General features: G+C 41.0%; 1 protein-coding gene and 1 pseudogene across 1 annotated transcript in view; one reads left to right on the top strand and one right to left on the bottom strand.

Moving 5' to 3' along the window:
* LOC146451822 (uncharacterized) overlaps positions 1-21,786 on the top strand; it is a 137,997-nt gene that overhangs the window by 56,679 nt on the left and 59,532 nt on the right. The window contains exons 9-12 of the mRNA XM_085098578.1: positions 13,750-13,821; positions 15,534-15,599; positions 16,120-16,191; positions 21,192-21,263. Of these exons, the coding sequence (XP_084954704.1) occupies positions 13,750-13,821; positions 15,534-15,599; positions 16,120-16,191; positions 21,192-21,263 (282 nt within the window). The remainder of the gene's footprint in view (positions 1-13,749; positions 13,822-15,533; positions 15,600-16,119; positions 16,192-21,191; positions 21,264-21,786) is intronic.
* LOC146451826 (uncharacterized) lies at positions 16,583-20,494 on the bottom strand (annotated as a pseudogene).

Below are 21,786 nucleotides of genomic sequence, written 5' to 3'. Positions count from 1 at the left end.
AGGAAATATACATCAACCTTGCTCGTTCTTAAAGCGTTTGCGCGAGAAAGAGCGTGGACACGAGAAAGGAAATATACATCAACCTTGCTCGTTCTTAAAGCGTTTGCGCGAGAAAGAGCGTGGACACGAGAAAGGAAATATACATCAACCTTGCTTGTTCTTAAAGCGTTTGCGCGAGAAAGAGCGTGTACACGAGAAAGGAAATATACATCAACCTTGCTTGTTCTTAAAGCGTTTGCGCGAGAAAGAGCGTGGACACGAGAAAGGAAATATACATCAACCTTGCTTGTTCTTAAAGCGTTTGCGCGAGAAAGAGCGTGTACACGAGAAAGAAAATATACATCAACCTTCCTCGTTCTTGAAGCGTTTGCGCGAGAAAGAGCGTGGTCACGAGAAAGCAAATATACATCAACCTTCCTCGTTCTTAAAGCGTTTGCGCGAAAAAAGGAAATATATATGAACATCCCAGAGAGAGCGAATATAGATGAACCTCCCTCAGAAAGGAAATATACATGAATATTCCTCGTTCTTAAAACCTGTTAAAACGTGTGCACGAGAAAGGAAATTTACATAAAACCTTCCTTGAGTTCCTGAGGGCCTGGGGACGAGGCTGCGATTTTCAGAAGGACGCATGCATTGTGCTATGGCTGGCTTTATGAAAGACCATATGCGGCTATTTCGGTTTTATTCTGTTATTAATTTTATGGGAAGAAGTTTTTTTAAATTATCTGCGTTGACGTCGGTTGCTAAGAGGTATGTGTGTGGAGAAAAGGAGGTCATAGTGAGTGGGAAACGAAAGAATTTGGATGGCGATGAGATCTTTACGGGTCGACTGTAGGGCAAACGAATCGATCGATTCGAGTCGATTCGAGTCGAATCGTCCACATTTTCTACCCTCCCTCATAGCACTTTAGCCGTCTTTTAACTAAGTGTCTAGCGAATCGACTTCGGGTAAGACGGGTCGACTGTAGGGCAAACGAATCGATCGATTCGAGTCGAATCGTCGACATTTTCTACCCTTACTCATAGCACTTTAGCCGTCTTTTAACTAAGTGTCTAGCGAATCGACTTCCGGTAAGACGGGTCGACTGTAGGGCAAACGAATCGATCGATTCGAGTCGATTCGAGTCGAATCGTCCACATTTTCTGCCCTCCCTCTGATAGCACTTTAGCCGTCTTTTAACTAAGTATCTAGCCAATCGACTTCCGGTAAGACGGGTCGACTGTAGGGCAAACGAATCGATCGATTCGAGTCGAATCGTCGACATTTTCTACCCTCCCTCAAGGCCGGCTTACCCTGTTTTAATTGAGTGTCTAGCCAATCGACTTCCGGTTAGACGGCTCGACTACAAGGGCAAACGAATCGATCGATTCGAGTCGAATCGCCACAATCCTAGACGAATCGAGTCAGATTGGGTGTATTGGACAACCCTCCCTGTGAGGATCGAGAATTCGCAGTCAATAGCCAATTGGTAAATCATTCATATTAAAAAACAGATTTAAAATTTCCAGCGACTTTTTAATTTTGAGAAATTCGCAAACGTTTCAAAATGCGACCAAAGTGCGGTTTTCTGCCAACTGAAAGTTCAAAATAAGGTGCGAGAACGAAGCATTGTCAAATTATTAAAATAACTTCAGTTGAAGTCAAACTTTATAAAAACTATGAACAACTACTTTTGTTTATTGTCCACTACTAAACATTTTCAAATCTAGTAAATTTGTGATTCAAGCGAACACTTTAAAATCATCTTTGTAGAGCGGGAAAAATAGCCTCGAAATATAGGTAATATTCAACGGCACACATGTGTCCCTGGTACCTCAGTTTTCGATAATTTTACCTCGCCGCCTTAATACAAAGTTATTAAACATTCACCATCCCAAGTTTCAAGCTCCAAGCTCGGACTCGCACCGCTTCCATCTGAGAAAATCAGAGAACTTTTGCAAAGTATTAGGCTCAAATAACACAAGATTTATCGACAAAGCTAATTAACTCCAATTAGGACAAAATTCCAAAAATAGCCTTTAGTATTGTTATTTGTACTTTGACCCTGAAGAACTGTCCGTTATCACGCAAACAACGGTCACAGAGATGTTATGGCCTTTTTACTTTTTACTTTGGCAGTATTTGACTTTTGTTTACAGATCAAATCTAAGAGATGTCATGAATCCTTAACTGTTTGGTTTTCTCAAAAAAAAAATGCTGAATTCTTAAAGTAAGCCGAAAAATGAATACTATGTAAGAATAACAGTTTTTTAAAAACTGTAATATCGACATGAAATTGCTTGCAACCAAGAACTAATTAATGAGGCATTCTTACGTTGAGTAGCAATATAAACAAGTGATTCGCTGACTTCTCAGTTGGGAGATGTCAGAAGATGTAAAAAGATTTGCTAATACTTTTGTAAATAATTACAATAACAGAGTTACATCGTAATAGCAATTACAAACACAGATTCTAATAAATAAGTAAGAAACTAAAGCTGAAGTTGAAAGGTGGTCCGCAACAATGGTAGCAGATATATCGCTTAAATTAAGCTTATCGTTTGAAGTCCACACAAAAAAATAAGCACATACCCAAAACCATGATTCCACTTTTGATTACACACCACTGACACTATACAGTTGGTCTAAGTATTAGATTCCAATTGAATCCACATTAAGCTTATTTTTGTTTTCATAGTCAGTATCATCTGCTTTCTTAATCTTTGGGTTGAAAACAGAGTTGATGTTAATTGGTTCTAGACAAAAACTGGGTACGTTATCTGAATCCCTTGAATTTTCGACAGATAATGTTCCTATAAAACAAGTTTCACTACTAAATCACTTGGGATTCGCATTGATAACATGGCATGGCATATTCAAATCGACAAACTATCCAAAAAGATTGCCTCCGGCATTGGTGCCATAATGCGAATTAAAACCTGTTGTTTCGCCAGAAATACTGCATTACACTTACAATGCCTTGGTACAACCCCATTTCGATTATTGTAGTATTGTCTGGGCGAATTGAGGCAAAACACTTTCTGAAAGATTACAAAAACAGCAGAATTGTGCTGTTTGCCTTTTGACCTCCTCCTCCTATGATGCTAACGTTGGGTACTTGTTACAACAACCTTGGTTGAAAAAACCTGATTGCCCAGCGTCAAATTCAAGGAGCTTTAATGGTGTTCAAAGCTCTTAGTGAACTGTTTCCTGACTACTTATCTTCTATGTTAACTGAGCGCAGTACGCCAGGCTATGTCTTAAGGAACTCTACAAACAAATTAAATGTCCGTTTACCAAGAACCAACGACCGAAAAAAGAGCTTTAGCTATAGAGGTGCAACTCTCTGGAATAGTCTACCCTGCAGTCTTAGGCAAGTGAAATCTCTAAATCATTTCAAGCAATTGTTAAACGATCCTTTTTGTTAATTAAGTTAGATACACCGCATTCATGGAAAACAGGTATTTTATATTGTACCAAAACGTGATGGATTTTTACCGTGTTAAAATAAAATTTAAGATTTGAGATTTTAGTTGCTCGAGCTTAGAATCGCGTTTGGGGCAAACGACAAACTGTGGGATTCGCGATTATGTTTCCTCAAAAAAATGATTACGTAAATGAGAATAGTGAAAAATAATTGTGGCCTTTGATGCTAATGCAAACTACTCGATTTTTCTGAGAAATTGAAGACATTGGGCGGGAAACGTACGATAAATATTGTCACTTGGTCATTTCTGTCTCTTGTCGTTAACCACAGTGAAGATTCCAATCTCGCAAAACCAAACCATCGGGTTAGGTACCGACATTTTCTAAACCGTACTTATTTATGTAATGGCTTCAACCTTAGTAACATGTACACCAAGGGTGCGTTTCTTTGGAAGAATCCTAAAACGGAATTGTGATCTCAGATCATTCGGATCGTGGTGCATCATCCACTCTGGACAAGGATTCGTCGGTGCCTTTGATGCATCGCGATCTGAATAATCTGAGAATTGACGAATCCGTTTTACGATTCTCCCAAAAGAAACGAACCCTCAATTAAGCAAAATACTGTATACGAAACGATTAGTGTGGGCGAGACTGGAATTTATATTTCTGAGCGGGGAATCTACTGGCATCTAAAATCTAAATACTACACGTGAGGCAGTTGTCAATACAAAGTCGTTCTCCACCAAGCTAGCTAGTGCCACTCGGCAATTTACTTTCTCGACTCTACAATGCTTGTGTCCACTTGTACGACTCGACAACCAATTATTAGGGCCCTTCTGAGTTTCATACAACAACATACTGAATATTTTCTAAGTCTCCCACATCATATTCATTTTTCCACATCCACCCTGTGAATTTAAAAGCAACATCATGTAATTCCACGGAAGTGTACTTACTTAGCTACTTGCGTCAATCTGACCAGTGGAACAGTTGTTTTACGACTCACATGGGTCGTACGAGTTGAAAAGGCACTTTAACGACCCGAACAAGTGGTGATTTTCTGTCAACCCTCAAAACCGAGATCTCGGTAGCCGGGCCAGCCTACCTTCCCGTATTAACAATGGATTTTTTGTACAGAAAAGAGCAGCGAGGTGAGATCTCGGAAACTGAGCCAGCCCGGTCGACCGGGCTCATATGAAGAGGCCCTAAATGCTTGATTACTGCGCATGTACCTACCCAAGGCAACAACAACAACAAAAATTACGATAGTGATACCTTTAGTTACGTTCTGTTTCCCTTCCTAAAATCCAGCTAATTTATTTAGTTTCGAATTAATTTGTTCGCGCCGGCTTGGAGGGTTGTCCAATACACCCAATCTGACTCGATTCGTCTAGGATTGTGGCGATTCGACTCGAATCGATCGATTCGTTTGCCCTTGTAGTCGAGCCGTCTAACCGGAAGTCGATTGGCTAGACACTCAGTTAAAACAGGGTAAGCCGGCCTTGAGGGAGGGTAGAAAATGTCGACGATTCGACTCGATTCGACTCGAATCGATCGATTCGTTTGCCCTACAGTCGACCCGTCTTACCGGAAGTCGATTGGCTAGATACTTAGTTAAAAGACGGCTAAAGTGCTATCAGAGGGAGGGCAGAAAATGTGGACGATTCGACTCGAATCGACTCGAATCGATCGATTCGTTTGCCCTACAGTCGACCCGTCTTACCGGAAGTCGATTCGCTAGACACTTAGTTAAAAGACGGCTAAAGTGCTATGAGTAAGGGTAGAAAATGTCGACGATTCGACTCGAATCGATCGATTCGTTTGCCCTACAGTCGACCCGTCTTACCCGAAGTCGATTCGCTAGACACTTAGTTAAAAGACGGCTAAAGTGCTATGAGGGAGGGTAGAAAATGTGGACGATTCGACTCGAATCGACTCGAATCGATCGATTCGTTTGCCCTACAGTCGACCCGTAAAGATCTCATCGCCATCCAAATTCTTTCGTTTCCCACTCACTATGACCTCCTTTTCTCCACACACATACCTCTTAGCAACCGACGTCAACGCAGATAATTTAAAAAAACTTCTTCCCATAAAATTAATAACAGAATAAAACCGAAATAGCCGCATATGGTCTTTCATAAAGCCAGCCATAGCACAATGCATGCGTCCTTCTGAAAATCGCAGCCTCGTCCCCAGGCCCTCAGGAACTCAAGGAAGGTTTTATGTAAATTTCCTTTCTCGTGCACACGTTTTAACAGGTTTTAAGAACGAGGAATATTCATGTATATTTCCTTTCTGAGGGAGGTTCATCTATATTCGCTCTCTCTGGGATGTTCATATATATTTCCTTTTTTCGCGCAAACGCTTTAAGAACGAGGAAGGTTGATGTATATTTGCTTTCTCGTGACCACGCTCTTTCTCGCGCAAACGCTTCAAGAACGAGGAAGGTTGATGTATATTTTCTTTCTCGTGTACACGCTCTTTCTCGCGCAAACGCTTTAAGAACAAGCAAGGTTGATGTATATTTCCTTTCTCGTGTCCACGCTCTTTCTCGCGCAAACGCTTTAAGAACAAGCAAGGTTGATGTATATTTCCTTTCTCGTGTACACGCTCTTTCTCGCGCAAACGCTTTAAGAACGAGCAAGGTTGATGTATATTTCCTTTCTCGTGTCCACGCTCTTTCTCGCGCAAACGCTTTAAGAACGAGCAAGGTTGATGTATATTTCCTTTCTCGTGTCCACGCTCTTTCTCGCGCAAACGCTTTAAGAACGAGCAAGGTTGATGTATATTTCCTTTCTCGTGTACACGCTCTTTCTCGCGCAAACGCTTTAAGAACGAGGAAGGTTGATGTATAATTCCTTTCTCGTAGCCCGCAAGCGAATCGACTTCCGATAAGACGGGTCGACTGCAAGGGCAAACGAATCGATCGATTCGAGTCGAATCGTCAACATTTTCAGCCCTCTCTCATAGCCTGCTAGCGAATCGACTTCCGGTAAGACGGGTCGACTGCAAGGGCAAACTATAGCGGCCTTGCGAAGCATTTATTCACGACCTGACTTCCGGTGAGTCGAATCGTCTTCGCTTACTGTCTATTCGACTCAGATTGGGTGTATTGGACATGCTTGCCGGCTTGGTTTTTAGGAGCATTGGCTGGGGTTGGGGATAGATTTTACAAAACGATATAAATACTAACTAATGAAAACCACCACATCTTTTAGCTAGTTCTTTCAATTCTGTGTTAATACAATAGATCGTATTAAAAAAAAAAATAATAATAAAAACAAAGGTCATGCCTAATGCTTTGTTTTGTTTTATCTTCACGCAAATTATTGACTCCAAATTTTGCATTTCTGGTATAAATGGCTAATAAATAGCAATAGAGCAACGCAGTCCTACGTTATGTGACTGCTCTTCGTCAGATTGCAGATAAGTGTGCCTTTGATGTTATTACACCCGATGACATCATTAGAGACAGGATTATATTTAGCATGACTGACACTAAAGTCAGAGAAAGGCTTTTGCGTGAACCCGAACTCAGTCTCGCAAAGACGCTGGATTTTTGTCGCGCATCAGAGATCTCTCAAGCACAGATTAAGGAGGTGAGCGGGCTCAATGCACCCAACATTCATCTAATTAAGGACAACGAGAAGTCTGCCGAAGAGAAGTCTTCTGATAAACTGCCTCCCGCAAATCAACTTCGCTACCCTTGCAGATTTTGCGGGAGAAAACACGAGAGTAACCGCGAGGCTTGCCCTGCGTAAGGCAAAAAGTGCATAAAGTGCGGAAGAGAGAACCACATTGCTAAGAAATGCCCTACTTCTTCTGCCTCAAAGAGAGTGTCACTGGTCGAGGAGGACGAAGAGCTCCCAGTTTTCCAAGTCTTCAAGGTGTTAGCCCAGAGTTGTGACTCGAACCTGGTGACGCTGAAGGTCTCAAGTGGAAACTTCATACGGTTTGAGATTGATACCGGAGCACGTTGTGACGTCTTACCTGTGCACATTTACAGAAGGCAAGCGGTGATTTTTACCTCAAGCAGGTTAACCCAGCAAAGTCGTCCACTGTATCGTATGATGGTGGAAATATTCCGATGTCAGGAACTGTGAGGATCCAAGTTTGGAGAGGATCATTCACATGTCGGTTGCTGTGTCGTCTCGTGGAAAGCAAACGCTGTCGTCCCATTTTGGGCAAATCGGCCGGTGAAGAAATGGGTGTGGTTGAAAGTAAGGATTCTGACGCTATTCGTCGGCCTGATACTAGTGGCAGTCAAGTTTTTTCTGTCCAAGACGTGATGTCTAGCTCCAGGCCACCTTCCAAAGAGCAGGTCATAAAGATGTTTCCCGATGTTTTCGACGAAGGCCTTGGTCTGCTCGAGTGCGAGTACCACATCCTACTTAGCGATTTAGCAAGGCCAATTCAACACGCTCCCCGTCGAGGTCAAGTCGCGCTTCGCAATAAGATCAAGGAGAGCCGTAAAGAACTACATAGCTCCGGAGTCATTAAACTAGTCACAACTCTAACGCCCTGGATCTCATCCATGTTAGCCGTTCCGAAGAAGAATGGTAAAATTAGAATATGCCTGGACCCAAAGGATCTCAATAAGGCAATTCTTCGGGAGAACTACCCTTATGCCTACTATAGAGGAAATTGCTACTCGCCTTCATGGCGCTAAAGAATTCTCACTCCTCGATGCAAAGACTGGTTTTCGGCACGTCAATTTAGACGAGGAGTCTTCTTACCTGACTACGTTTCACAGTCCTTTTGGGCGCTATCGCTGGTGCAGGATGCCTTTTGAAGTACGTTCTGCCCCCGAAGTCTTCCAACGGCGCATGCACGAACTGATTGAGGGACTTAGCGGTACTGAGGTTGTGGCGGATGATTTCATAGTTGCTGGTTTTGGGGACACGCTTGAGGAAGCTATTCGTGATCACAACAAGACCCTTGTTGCTTTTCTTCAACGATGTTCTGAACGTGGCGTCAAGCTTGTTGTGGAAAACCTTCAACTGTGCTTGGAAGAAGTCCCTCTGATAGGCCATTACGCTAAAAGTCTGGTCTAAAAATTTATCCTGGAAAAGTGAAAGCTATTCTTGAGATGCCACGCCCCACTGACGTGAAGAGTTTTCTGCGTTTCAAAGGAACCGTTCAGTACTTGGCTAAATTCCTGCCCCGCCTTTCTGATATGACCCACCCGCTTTCAGCTGGCCTGTATGAACGCTGAATGGGTTTGATCTGAAACCCAGGAGAAAGCATGGAGTGATATCTAGACTTCCGTCACCCAAGCCCCGGTTCTACGTTATTATAGCGTGCAAGATGAGGTTTCTCTCCAGTGTGACGCTCTGAGACTGGGCTGGGAGCCGCTTTGCTTCAGCTTCAGCAGCCAGTGAGTTTCGCATCTAGGGCTCTTACCCAAACGGGAGACCAGGTACACACAAATTGAGAAGGAGCTCCTGGCTATTGTGTTTGAATGCGAGAAGTTCGAAAAGTATATCTTTGGGCGTGATGTTGTGCATGTGGAAACTGACCACAAACCTCTAAAAGAAATCTTCAAGAAGAGTCTCTGAGACGCACCGGCAAGGCTTCAGCGCATGCTATTACGACTTCAGCGCTACAATCTCGAAGTCAGGTACAAGAGAAGTCCCCTTATGTACATCGCGGATACGCTAGAACGTGCGTATCTCAAAAAAACGTTGCCTTCAGAGGAGGTGAAGTCTCTGGAACTCTTAGACCATATTGAGAACTTGCGGGTCTCTCTGTCTCGGCTGGGTCGAATTCAGGAAGAATCAGCCCGTGATCCAGTTTGTATTGATCTTCGACAAGTCATTCTACAATGCTGGCCCAGTGACATTTGCGAGTGCAAACCTGTTTTGCGTCCTTTCTTCCAGTTTCGTAGTGAGCTGATCGTTCAAGGAAAACTGGTCTTTCGCGGATCTCGTCTCTTTGTTCCCAGTTCACTCCGAAAGGAGTTTATGTCTCTGGCTCTCTCGAGTCATATTGGCGTTGGAAGCTGCCTTCGCCGTCTTCGCGAGTGTATGTTCTGGCAATGAATGAGTGCTCAAATGAAGGATGTCGTTGGCCAGTGCGATATCTGCCTTACGCACCGTGACTCGCAACTAAGAGAACCGTTACATCAGCACGAAGTCCCACCTCGTCCTTGGGCCAGGGTTGCTGCGGATATCTGTTTCCACTCTGGTCGAGTGCTGTTGGTGGTCGTCGACTATTTTAGCAACTTTATAGAGGTTAATTCCCTCTCTTCTGAAACCTCTAAGTCCGTGATCAGAGATGTGATGGCTATATTTAGCCGCTTTGGAGTGCCGGATACCTTGGTTACGGACAATGGGCCATGTTTTGCTTCGTCTGTGTTTGCCAAATTGGCAGACCAGTGGAACTTTGAGGACGTTACTTCGAGTCCCCGTTATCCTCAAAGCAATGGCAAGGCCGAGAACGCCGTACGCAACGTTGAACGCCTCTTTGCGAAATGCCGTGCAGCTGGTGTCAGCGAATTCCAAGCACTCTTGGATTGGTGGAACACCCCGAGTGAGGGCATGGATTCGAGTCCCGCCCAGCATCTTTTGGGCCGCCGCTGTAAGACTTTGTTGCCGACTCTCAGAACTCTTCTGACCCCTGGATTTGGCCTTGCCAATGATGATTATGAACCTGCGGCCCGGAAAGAGCGGCAGCGCTGGTACTACAACCGTGGAAAACGCTCCATTTTACCTTTAAAACCTGGCGAGACTGCCCGTGTTCGTTCACCTGCTGGAACCTGGAAACCAGCTGAATGTCTCAGGGAAGTTGCCCCCAGATCATACGATGTTGTAATCGATGGAGTGGTTTGCCGTCGAAATTGCAAAGACATATGGCGCACTGGGGAACCACTGAATGCGCAAGCTTTTGAAGAACCAGTTGCTGAATTTGAACGGGTTGCCGTCACACCGCCGGCTACTGCCTTCCTGCCCCTTTTTTCTGGACCAGTAACGCCTTCTCCTGTTGTCGAATCGTCAACGCCACGTCTAATAACTGAGTCACGGCGCCATCTTCTGAAGCTGAGGATGTTGTCCTGCCGAGTAGGAGATCAGCAAGACAGAGAAGACCTCCTGAACGTTTTAAGGATTTTTTTATGTCATGACTGATTCGTATATAAGGACCAGAGAGGACTTTGTTTACGTTTGACGACTCTAATTCTTCTGGCGGAGAATTATCAATGACTTTATGACTTTTTTTCTTTGTTTTTGTTTGTTGTTGTTGTTGTTGTTTTTTTTTTCCTCTTTTTTTGTCAAGGGAAGATGTGTCGATGTTTATCTTGCTAATTAGCACGTGCCAATGTATGTCCTGCGTGGCATTCGCCAACTTGCATATATTAAACTGCGCGTTATTTATGTCTGTGCTCTCTTTCTCGCTCGGCGAACCTTCAACGTTTCAACAATGTCTTGCGAGTAGCTTACATTAAAACCACAACGTTACGCCTTGCAAAACAAACAGTTAAGCTCCGCTCGATTTCCACTCAGTAGTGCACTCCCAGTTGTGTACGGCTTCTTAACAGGCGATTTTTCAGCAGATGGGTGAATATTACAGCCCTCACGAGCTTCCACTTCGAATTTTACGGACTGAAGTCGAAGTCGAGCTTCCAGTCCTCCTTGTGTTGTCGACTTCTATCAAACGTAACTCTACCGGTAATTTTTCCATAAAAATCAGTATTCACAAAGCACCATATTGATCCGAATCGATTCCAAGGGCCTGTAAACCTCTCACTTGGATTTCCACCTCATCGAGCACAGCGCACAAGCCCTTTATGTCTGCCAACGCCGTCACTGGTTTCAACTTCAAAAGCGCTTCCACGTGGGAACTGATTATAAGCTGTTTGTTTCCACACCTCTGCTTCAAGATATCAACAGCATTCGCGTAATTAGACTGTGTCAATGCCAGTCCAGTTATAGCCGATAAAGCTGTACCTTCAAGCAAGCTCCTCATGTAGTTAAGTTTCGTTGACATTCTTGAGCGCCTTGTTTGTGTGTAAGGCTGAATTAAACACGTCCCAAAAGGACTGTCATTCTTTCGGATCGCCAGTATTAAGTAGTTACGTTTGAAGTTGATTTGCCTTTCTTTCTAGTAAATTTACAATTTATTGAGTGGTAAATGTATGGCGAGGTGACCTCTAGAAACCACCAGGCTTATAGTTGAGGCTACCTCGTACCTAAAAAATATATGCTTATATAGTTTGCGCAACAAGTGTGCGGCTTTGCCAATTCAGTGTGATTATTTTATTAAAAACTCTAGCAGTTTATACCTAAAGTTGGGAAAACTTGTCAGAGAAGTGATTGTAACAGGAAGGGAATTCCAGTTCTTTGGCCCTTGGTAAAGAATTATGATTTTTTTCAGATTAGTTTGGCAATGATGCACGCGATAGTTGTTGGCAGTTCTGATGCTATAGCAATGAATTTGACTGTTTGTCAAAAACAAGTTGAAAAACAAAGGAGGCAAAAGGTTGTTATGATAACAGTACATAAATTTCGCTATTAGAAACGTATTGATTTGATAAATGTCTAAAATTTTTAATTTGAAGAATAAAGGAGCAGAATGTGCTCTATAGTCTGAATTGGTAATAGCTCGCACAGCCCGCTTTTGCAAACAATAAATTCTATTTAAGTTAGTTATGTATTTAGACGACCATGCAAAATTACAATAGGTAAAAAATGGATAAATTAGCGAGTAGTACAAAGTAAGTTTAGTTTTTGAGGATAGATAGAAGCGTGACCTGAATAACATTCCAATTGATTTAGAGATCTGTTTACATAGATAGCTGATATGATCTTTCCAAGTAAGGTGCTCATCAATATGTACCCCGAGAAATTTAGTAGCGTTGGTTCGTGTTAAAAGTTGCCCACCAAGGGAGAAGAAAACGTAGTGGTTACATTTCTTCTGCCAAGGTTTGAAAATGAGATAAGTCGTTTTCTTTACATTAACCGATAATTTGTAAACTTCTCAATGTGCAATTTCGGAAATTTCGCATTATCAGATGGAGTTGAAACACCTGGAGCACTCCGGAGCGGTTCATTAGATTCGCTTTCGCTAGTTTGGCATCGTTGTAGTTAGGCCAGAATGGCAGGGATTTGGGCGTGAAATTCCTCCGCTTCTTCTACTTCAATTACGTAGTTTGGTACCTCTACTGCCGCCAGAATTGACTCATCCAGTGCTTTTTAACGAATAATCCGTGTAACCTTATCCTTTGCGACAGCCACAGAACCATCAAATTCACACAGAGCTTCGTTTATGGTTAGAAGCACTTTCTTCATATGTTCTTTGTGTGCTTCGCAAATCTTCTTATTCTTGGCCAATTTTCCCGGCATGTCGATCACATCCGGCTCTGAGGAATACTTGTCATCAAGTTATTGCTGTTCTTCAATGTTCCATAAAAATACAGATTTCCAGCAAGCGAACGGGTTTAAAAACCGAACTCTAAAGCCACACTCCGTACAAAATAGAAATTTCCTTTCAACAAAAATACAGCATGTTCAATGTTCACGTGATCACATGTGTCAACTGCGTGATCTGCCCACGTGCTCTAAGAAAATCTTCAATACTTGTAACGCTAAGGTAAATGTCACACAACGAACAAAAATAATCCGCGACAGCATATACAGAATAACGCAATATTTTTTAAAATCGTTCTAAAACACATTTAGATTTTTTAATGAAAGATTTAAGTGTTTTTATTTAAAGACGGTAGAATAATTTGTTTTTGTACGCGAGGCTCTCAGACCTGTGTAATAATTTACCGCCTCTAATGGCGATTTTAACGTATTTTTCGTTATTTGAACTTTTCTTTGAAATAAAAGGATATTTCACCGAGAAAACTATACAGTGGTTTTAGTTATATCCTAGCCTATCTAAAATTAAAATACTTAAAAAATTAAGTAATTAAAAAATTGCCACGATGTGTTTTATTGTTACGGACAGCCGCTTTAAATAACTTCCTCCCAGTGCTACAAGAGGAATTTTATGCTAGACAAAAGGCTTTGCAAACATTTGAGCAGTTTTGAACACAATGCAGAGAAATCGCCATGACAATGCCCCTCCAAGTGGCAACAATTTATCCATATCTTGTTGTCTCTATTGCACGGCACCGGCCTAATTTTGAGATTGTTTTATAAAATCCCATATTGCGTTCTGGTTTTGTTGCGTAGGCTTGAAGTTTTTAGTCGACAGACAGCTATATAAGGAAAATATTTGAAACATTTTAACACAAAATTTGCCAACCAGTTTTACTGTTTGCTATTTCACTGCCAAAAAGGTAAAATAGAGGGTAATATGGAATATAATTTTTCTTTTTTTCTTTTCAACAGGGACCTGCATTTCAATAGAATCCTTACGATCGCTGAAAGAACATTTGTGCCTTTCAAAAATCTCAAGGAAGTGTAAGTGTCGGCATCTATATTACTTTAGATAATGTATATTGAGATAAATTTGCCACTCAGTTATTATTATACTTTGTAATAATAATAATAATAATAATAATAATAATAATACTTTATTAATAGAAAAACAAGCAACAAATACAGATAGGTGATTAAAAATATTGGTAACGAAAAAAAAAAAAAAGAAAAACGATTCATAATTCTGCAGTTCATACTCAGAATATCCATACAAAAACTTTTTCAAAGACGTTGATCGATCAAAGATATATACAAAGTTAAAAATCTTTAAAAAAAAAAGAAATAAAAACCAACATCAAACGGAAGGCTACCGAGACAAATAAGAAAAACTAAGAAATAAGATTATGGTCTCAATGTTTTTAACGAATATTTGCATGTCCTTTCATAATAATAATAATAATAATAATAATAATAATAATAATAATAATAATAATAATAATAATAATAATAATAATAACAAGAAAAGCCACAAAACACTTCAAACTTCAATCGACTCTGTTTAATTTGGATACCATTCAACTGTCAGTCAACTGTGAGTGAAACGCCGTTTTGAGATACAGGCAGAATTTAGAGAAAGTTACGCTTTCCTAAGAAAAGCCAACAGAAGACACTGTTCCTGGCTTGCCCCCTATCCGCCCAGACAATCTCACAATCCTTCTACGTAGATCAACATATCGGATTAGCGAGGAATAAGAGTAAATGTTTCGATCATAATTAATGAAACGCGCTGAGAACGGAATGCACTTCGACAAATCGGTCAGGAACAGTGAAAACTAATGTGGCGGCTCTATGCAAATAAGGTCTGAAACACAAAAACTTAACGGTCGCCTAAGTCAGGGCGAGTGTCACGCAAACAGTAATGAAAGTAACGAAATAAGCAAACCGGTACGCTGTTACGTCTCCCTCTAGAAGAATGCTTAATGAAATCACTAGCAAACCTTCACACTAGATAAAAAAGATGTTTCTACAGATTATTGAAACATTCATTATTCAACCAGAACGGTTAGTTTATATGGAAGAGTCAAAGCCTTTGTCTAGCATCCTTTGGAGGATTTGTAGGAACTGTGCTGCAGGCAATCGAGAATTTTCTGGCAACTGCTCAGTCGTGTTTCCAGCACAGAGCCTTTTATCGCTGCAGAAAGCGTGATAAAGGGATCTCTCCTTTTCCCGTGGTACTCTATACTCTCCATTCTGAGTGCGTAACAGGGATAACGAGGCGTGGGCGGCGGCTGAATGAGTTATTATGTTCACCTCATTCTTTTTTTGCCGTCAGTAAGAGTCTTTGTCCGTTCAAGTGGGGTCTCTTTTCCTATTTCTTCGACCAGGTCTTTTTCATCTAAGCGGTAAGGACGACATGTTGTGTTGAAAAAACTATTGGGTAAAACTAGCAAATCTGCAAGCCTTTTTCTGAGATGACACGCTCATAATAAACAGCAAAGTGGAATATGCAGACTTTTTGATTTTTTTATCATGTGCCACTTTTTTCATGATTTCGCTCGGTCTTAGTAGACATTCCCTCTTAAGCAGTAACTTAATACACAAACAAAGTATCACGCTGTCACAAATACATCCTATCGTTCCCAACTAAGAAAAACTTAAGGCGACATTTTTTTGCGAAGGAAAACAAGGTAGATTATTGTTTCTTTCAGAATAACATATAGCCAGTAACATTTTATTGTTTGGTTTTATTCCAGGATATTGAAAGAAAACCAATTACAATCCCTACCCGATCTTTCAGGTCCTACTTCCCTGTACCGCTTGTGAGTTACCAGAATTAATGCTCATTCATTCTGTCCTAACCACCAAGGCATTGTTTTGATAGCTTCCAATCAGCATATTTTCGGTATTTACCAAGTATTGTTCACTTTAAGCAAAAAAAAAAACATCAAAAAAGTCTAATGTATTTAATTCCGAGAACGCGAGCATAAAGAGAGTTAGATTGATGTCGACATGATATTTGAAAGATCTTTTAAGATCTTTCAAATGCACGCCTATCAGCATGCTTTAAAGGATAATGACGTTCTTGCTTCTTTCTGTTTTTCCTGTGACGCTATTTTTGTGTTAATTTTAAAATGTTTTTTCGTCCATTATTATTTTTTTTTCATGTTGGAAAATGTTATTTGGTATCCAAAAGCTAAACCATAATTGAATTCAGGACCTATGCTAGAATCTTTTCGTTATTTTGCAATATTATAGGAAGAGTTTCAGATATCTGTAGTAATGTATTTTCCGTTTCTTTGGGAAGCATTGTTTATAAGCTTGCAATGTCATTTGTTTTAGGTTATTGGGATGCAACCAAATCAAAGATATATCACGACTTGCGGATTTTGGCCTAAAACACGTGATTACTTTGTAAGTACGGTAAATATCTACTATTTTCGTCTTCGATTGATCTATCCTAAGTGTACTTTAAACTGCATTGAAAGGCAGGTCGCAACTGAAATCCAATTCCTAAAAGGTCTTATTTTAATGCAAGAAGTTCATTACGTACATTGTCTTAGTAATTTTTAATAATAATAATAATAATAATAATAATAATAATGATAAAATTTTTCACAAAAAGTCGTTTTCGAAAAGGAACTCAAAGAATAAGACTACAATGTATACATAAAATTAAAAGAAAACAAAGAAAGATGTATAAATAAATACATAAATTATATTAAGAAATTAAAAAAAACATGTCGCTTGAATGCATTAATATTAGCAGATCCTCGTATTACCTGGCTAAGTGAATTATAGTCATTTACAGCATGACATGCAGTTCTTGTTTTCCCCAATTTCTCTTAACGCTGGGGTGTCTAAGATTGACTTTATTTCTTGCATTGTAATGATGTTGCTGTTGCTGTGTTACCAAACTTTGATCAATTAATGGTTTATAGGTCTATTAAGACATTTGTATACATGCACACATCTTCGCTGGAAACGCCTTTTTTGCTAAAGGTATCCACTTCAGAGTCGCTAATGCATGCGACACAGATGAATACAGCGGGCGATCTAAAATAATTTTAGCTGCCTTATTTTGCAAAACTTGTAGGCTAGACATTAAAGTGACATTATGCTTGTCACCCCAAACTAAGGATGAATTTAGTAGGGCAGTTGTCAGTTTGTTTACAGAATGACTAATACTCCGAGTCCCAGTAAGCCGTTAAGGTTACCGGATACCTTCGAGAGTCGTTTTTTGCCAAAAACATTTTTAGGCCAAATTAAACATTACTAGTCTCGCTTCATTTTCAGAAAAAAAGAAAAATATTACAAACCTTGAGGCGTGCGCAAATTACCAACAAGAAAGTATTTTCAAATGAAGTTCTATCACCCGCCAGAGTGCTATAAGCCAATTAAAACGTGTCAGCGTCAGGGCTTCCCGTAATGTTTTTCGCGGTAAAACATCCGGAGTCGTTCATTTCATGTCGCCTTTCTTCCTTTTGATACCGGTTTTCAACTTGTGATTTATTCACACCGAGTTTCCGCTTGTGTTCGTTTGGCGTATCGTGTATGGGAAAAAAGAAAGAAAGAAAAGAGTCCGTGGTTGATAACTAAGAAGAAAACTGGTCCAAAGAAAAAGAAGAAGAAATATTATGAAAGGTGTTTGTCATCGTGGTTTAAAATGATAGATGAGTTAGTCGTTTGTCTTACGATTGAGTCACAAAGATGTGGATCGCGACGTTTTGACCGCTATACTCCTGGTCTTCATCAGGCGATGGTGTCGACTGATTGCGTGACAGTATAAGTAGCACCTTGGTTTGTGTTGATTGGTGCGTTTCGATCCTCTCTTAGGCTGTTGTTGATTGGAGGATTTCGATCCTCGTCGTTCCGACTAGAAATTGTTCCCTCGGCCGTCCGCCTTGGTACCGATCGGCTGCTGTGTTGTTTGATCATTGACATCCACGCTTCCGGAATTTCAATTCCATTATCCCCATTGATGTTGTCAGGGTGAAGTCTAATGTGAATAGCCTCTTTAATCCTACGGGTGTACCAATGTGGGTCTCCGTCAATAAACTTAACCTCATCCCAGAGCGGATAGTGGCCCGTCGCATTGCTGTGTTCTGAAACGGCGGAGGATTGGGTTCGAGCAAGCCGTATGTCTCTATCGTGTTCCTTAATCCTTTCATGCATAGATCTTCCCGTCTCTCCAATATAGACCTTGCCACACTCACAGGGAATCTTGTAGACTACTCCGTCTTGTTTTGCAGGGTCGAAACTGCCCTTAGGTCGTACTAGGTGTGATCTAAGTGTTGTGTCTGATCTGAAAACTGTCCGTTTTCCTTGCTGTTGCAGGCAACGGCGAAGAGCCTCTGATAACCCTTTGACGTATGGTAGCACCGCAGTAGATTTAATTTCAGGCGCAGGTTCTTTTGTGGCTGTTTGTTTCTTTGTTTTCGTAATGTTTTTCACAAGCGAAAACGGATAACCGTTAGAAACAAGAACTGATGAGAGGCGTTTCTTTTCTTGCGAGATAACTGATGGTTTAGTTATGAGGTGTTTCGATCTATCGTACAGGCACTTGACAATACCGCATTTTACAGATTGCGGGTGGTGTGAATCATACGCTAGGTATTGGTCAGTGTGTGTAGGCTTTCTGTAAACACTGGTAGAGAGGTAGCCATCCGAATCTCTAGTTACCAACGTGTCAAGAAAGGGTATGGTGTTGTTGGTCTCAGTTTCCATAGTGAAGCGGATCGTTGGTTGTTGACTATTGAGGTGTTGCAAGAAAATGTCAACTTTGTCTCGACTCAAGATGGTAAAGGTGTCATCCACATAGCGTTTCCAAATCTTAGGCATACAAGGCGTAGAAGTCAAAGCTTGTTCTTCAAAATCCTCCATGTAGAGGTTAGCTATGACAGCGGATACTGGGCTACCCATGGCTGCTCCCTCTTGTTGTTCATAAATTAATCCATCATACTGGAAGTATGTGGATCTTAGAACGAAATCCAAGAGGTCCGCAATCTGTGCAGGTGTTAAAGTCTTGCGGTTAGCAAGACACGGGTCAGCCTCTAGTTTCCGTAACGCGGCTTGCACGGCGCCTTCGAGAGGTACGTTTGTGAACAGTGATTCTACGTCAAAAGACAACATGATCTCGCTCTCTAGTACCCTCTCACCGTTGATAGTGGACACGAAATGAGCTGAGTCTTACAACTGTATACTCTGATTTCCCTCTTAAGGGGGATAACACATCGGCTAGGTAGGAAGACAGATTATAAGCAAAGGTGTTCACACAAGAAACTATAGGTCTCAGTGGTGTATTTACCTTGTGTATCTTAGGAAGGCCATAGATTCTAAGTGGTTGCTTATGTTTGGGCCTGATCTTATTATATACGGACTCTCTCAGGTGCCCACCTCGCTTCAGGTTCAGAAGCTTTTCAGTCAACTTTCGGCTCAAACGGTCCGTTGGGTCTTCATTAAGAAGTCGGTATGGACCCTTCTCAATCAGTGTTTTCAGTTTATCGTCATAGGTGTTTTTGTCTAGCACTACACTGGCACGACCTTTGTCTGCTGGGAGAATCATAATGTTCTTATCCTCTTTTAAACCTTTGAGAGCTTGTTTCATCTCCCTGGTGATATTAGGTTCAGGAGGCTTAGCCTTCTGGAGATAGAGTTTACGTTTCCCCTGACAGTGTCTGCCTGTTCTGCGTCAAGTCGTCTCATTGCAGATTCAACCTTAGCAACTATCTCAGTGGCTGGGATGCTTGTAGGTGTTACAGCAAAATTTAACCCTTTCTGTAGTAAAGATACCTCAGCGTCGCTTAAGGACCTGGAGGATAAGTTAATAACCCATTTGGATTTGGAGGCTATTCACATTAGACTTCACCCTGACAACATCAATGGGGATAATGGCATTGAAATTCCGGAAGCGTGGATGCCCACGATCAAACAACACAGCAGCCGATCGGTACCAAGGCGGACGGCCGAGGGAACAATTTCTAGTCTGAACGACGAGGATCGAAATCCTCCTATCAACAACAGCCTAAGAGAGGATAGAAACGCACCAATCAACACAAACCAAGGTGCTACTTATACTGTCACGCAATCAGTCGACACCATTGCCTGATGAAGACCAGCAGTATAGCGGTCGAAACGTCGCGATCCACATCTTTGTGACTCAATCGTGAGACAAACGATTAACTCATCTATCAAGAAGAAGAAAGTTTCCGATGAAGGATGGCGAAAAACTCTAGCCGAAACCACACAAGCGCGTAGCACATAAGCCCAGGAACAATAATTGATATATCGAGTTATATGAGACCCTTTCCCTCCCCACTTATTGCACTTAATGCTGGCCTCCAGGTTGCGGGTGAAAATATCTCCATCAAACTTACAAAAGAAGAAAAACTCGGACATTGAACTGCAAGCCTGCGACGGCAATTTATTCGCATGGATAATGGTATAAAAAATAGTCTTCAACGTACTCCAGTGACCGTACTTCTGCCTGCAGCTGTTCTTTCGGATCGATGGGGGTTACCGTCGAGGCCACTGCAGCTTTCCTTTTCTTCTAAGAATTTTTTCTGCCCGGCATTTCGCTAGGAAATCCGAGAAATTCTAACTGGTAACAGAACTGTAGTCACGCACTCAACTTTTTTCACCGGCGCGATACCAGTAATCTCAGAAGACTCAGCAGTAGGTCTCCTGTAATTCTATTGGCTTTCGACGTAGGCGGCATCCAAAGTGTTGAAATATGGCGCAGCAAGGGGGTGAAATGTTTGTAAACCTTTAGAAACGGAAAAAAACCTACTTTGTTTTTACGCGAGTGTTCTTTCTTTAAAGTAAGTAATACGGTTCAAGGATTTGACGGATTGCCTTAAACTCTGGTCCAAAGATTTCCAAGACACCGAGCAAAAAATCTGTGTGAGGGATTTTCGTTTTGTAAAATTGATCTCGCGCAATGGCCTTCGTCGTAGAACGTATCCGTGAGTTTTTGATCATCGAAATTGACAGTAAAATTACGAAGCAACCAATAGGAATATTGAAAAAGCCTCAGAGAGTTTTGAAGATTAATGCCTTGTGAGTAATATGATGCAGTAGTTTTGATTCTGCAGTCGAATTCCATATCCGATAAATTCACTCAAAGAGACATCAGTCGTTTTGGGCCTTTGGAACGCACTCTCCTAACGGCTAAAAAAAAATCAAAGCAAGAATACCTATACCGGGTAATACATTTCATTAGCTTTGTACTAATGTATAGTTTATGGTTGTTGCATTTAAGACAGCGCGCAAAAATGTTTTTTCGCGAAGGACACCCGCGAAGGTATCCGGTAACCTTAACAAAGAGAAGCTAGTCTTAAGTCGCTTTCACCCAAGCAAAGTGAATCATTTATTAACGCTCTCTGACTATAAAATATTTACCCTTTCACTTTCAGACAATTGAGTCATAATCAGATCGAATACTTACCGGGTCACGTTTTTCAGAAGTTGCCTGTATTAGAATCACTGTAAGTTTTAAAAAAAGAGTCACAGTATATCGATAATTAAAGGGGAAGTATCGCGAGAATTTGATGTCATTTCAAAACCCAAAAATGTTTGTCTGACAACAGAAACATAAAAAATAATTGTCTAGTTTTTTTTTTTTTTTTTTTTTTTTATAAATAATCACCCCAGTGCAGTAAAACTGTATTTTTGTTTCTAACCTGCGCTAGAACAGAGTAAAAGTTGTCCCTGTCAAGCATTTAGTTGATTTCTTTCCTATCGTTGTTCTAGAATTATTTTCTAGCAAAGTGAAGGTCTTATTTTAACATTTTGAAGAAAAGAGGTCAAAAACTTCATGATACTTCCCCTTTAATTTCTGATTTGAAATCTCTCACCCAACCTTTTCTGACAGAGAAAACAAAGAAGCAACGTATATTTAGGTCCATACTCTAATTATGTTATAGTTATATCGAGCAAACAAGTCACCTTGTATTTGTTTACCGACAAGCATGCCCAGACCATCACTAGGAGTTTTGTCTGCTATTGCAG

The sequence above is a fragment of the Pavona decussata genome, unplaced genomic scaffold (genome assembly GCF_977016875.1).
Source record: "Pavona decussata unplaced genomic scaffold, jaPavDecu1.1 SCAFFOLD_383, whole genome shotgun sequence".
Lineage (NCBI taxonomy): Eukaryota > Metazoa > Cnidaria > Anthozoa > Scleractinia > Agariciidae > Pavona > Pavona decussata.
Note: the sequence above shows the minus strand (reverse complement) of the source record. Positions and strands in the feature narration are given on the sequence as shown.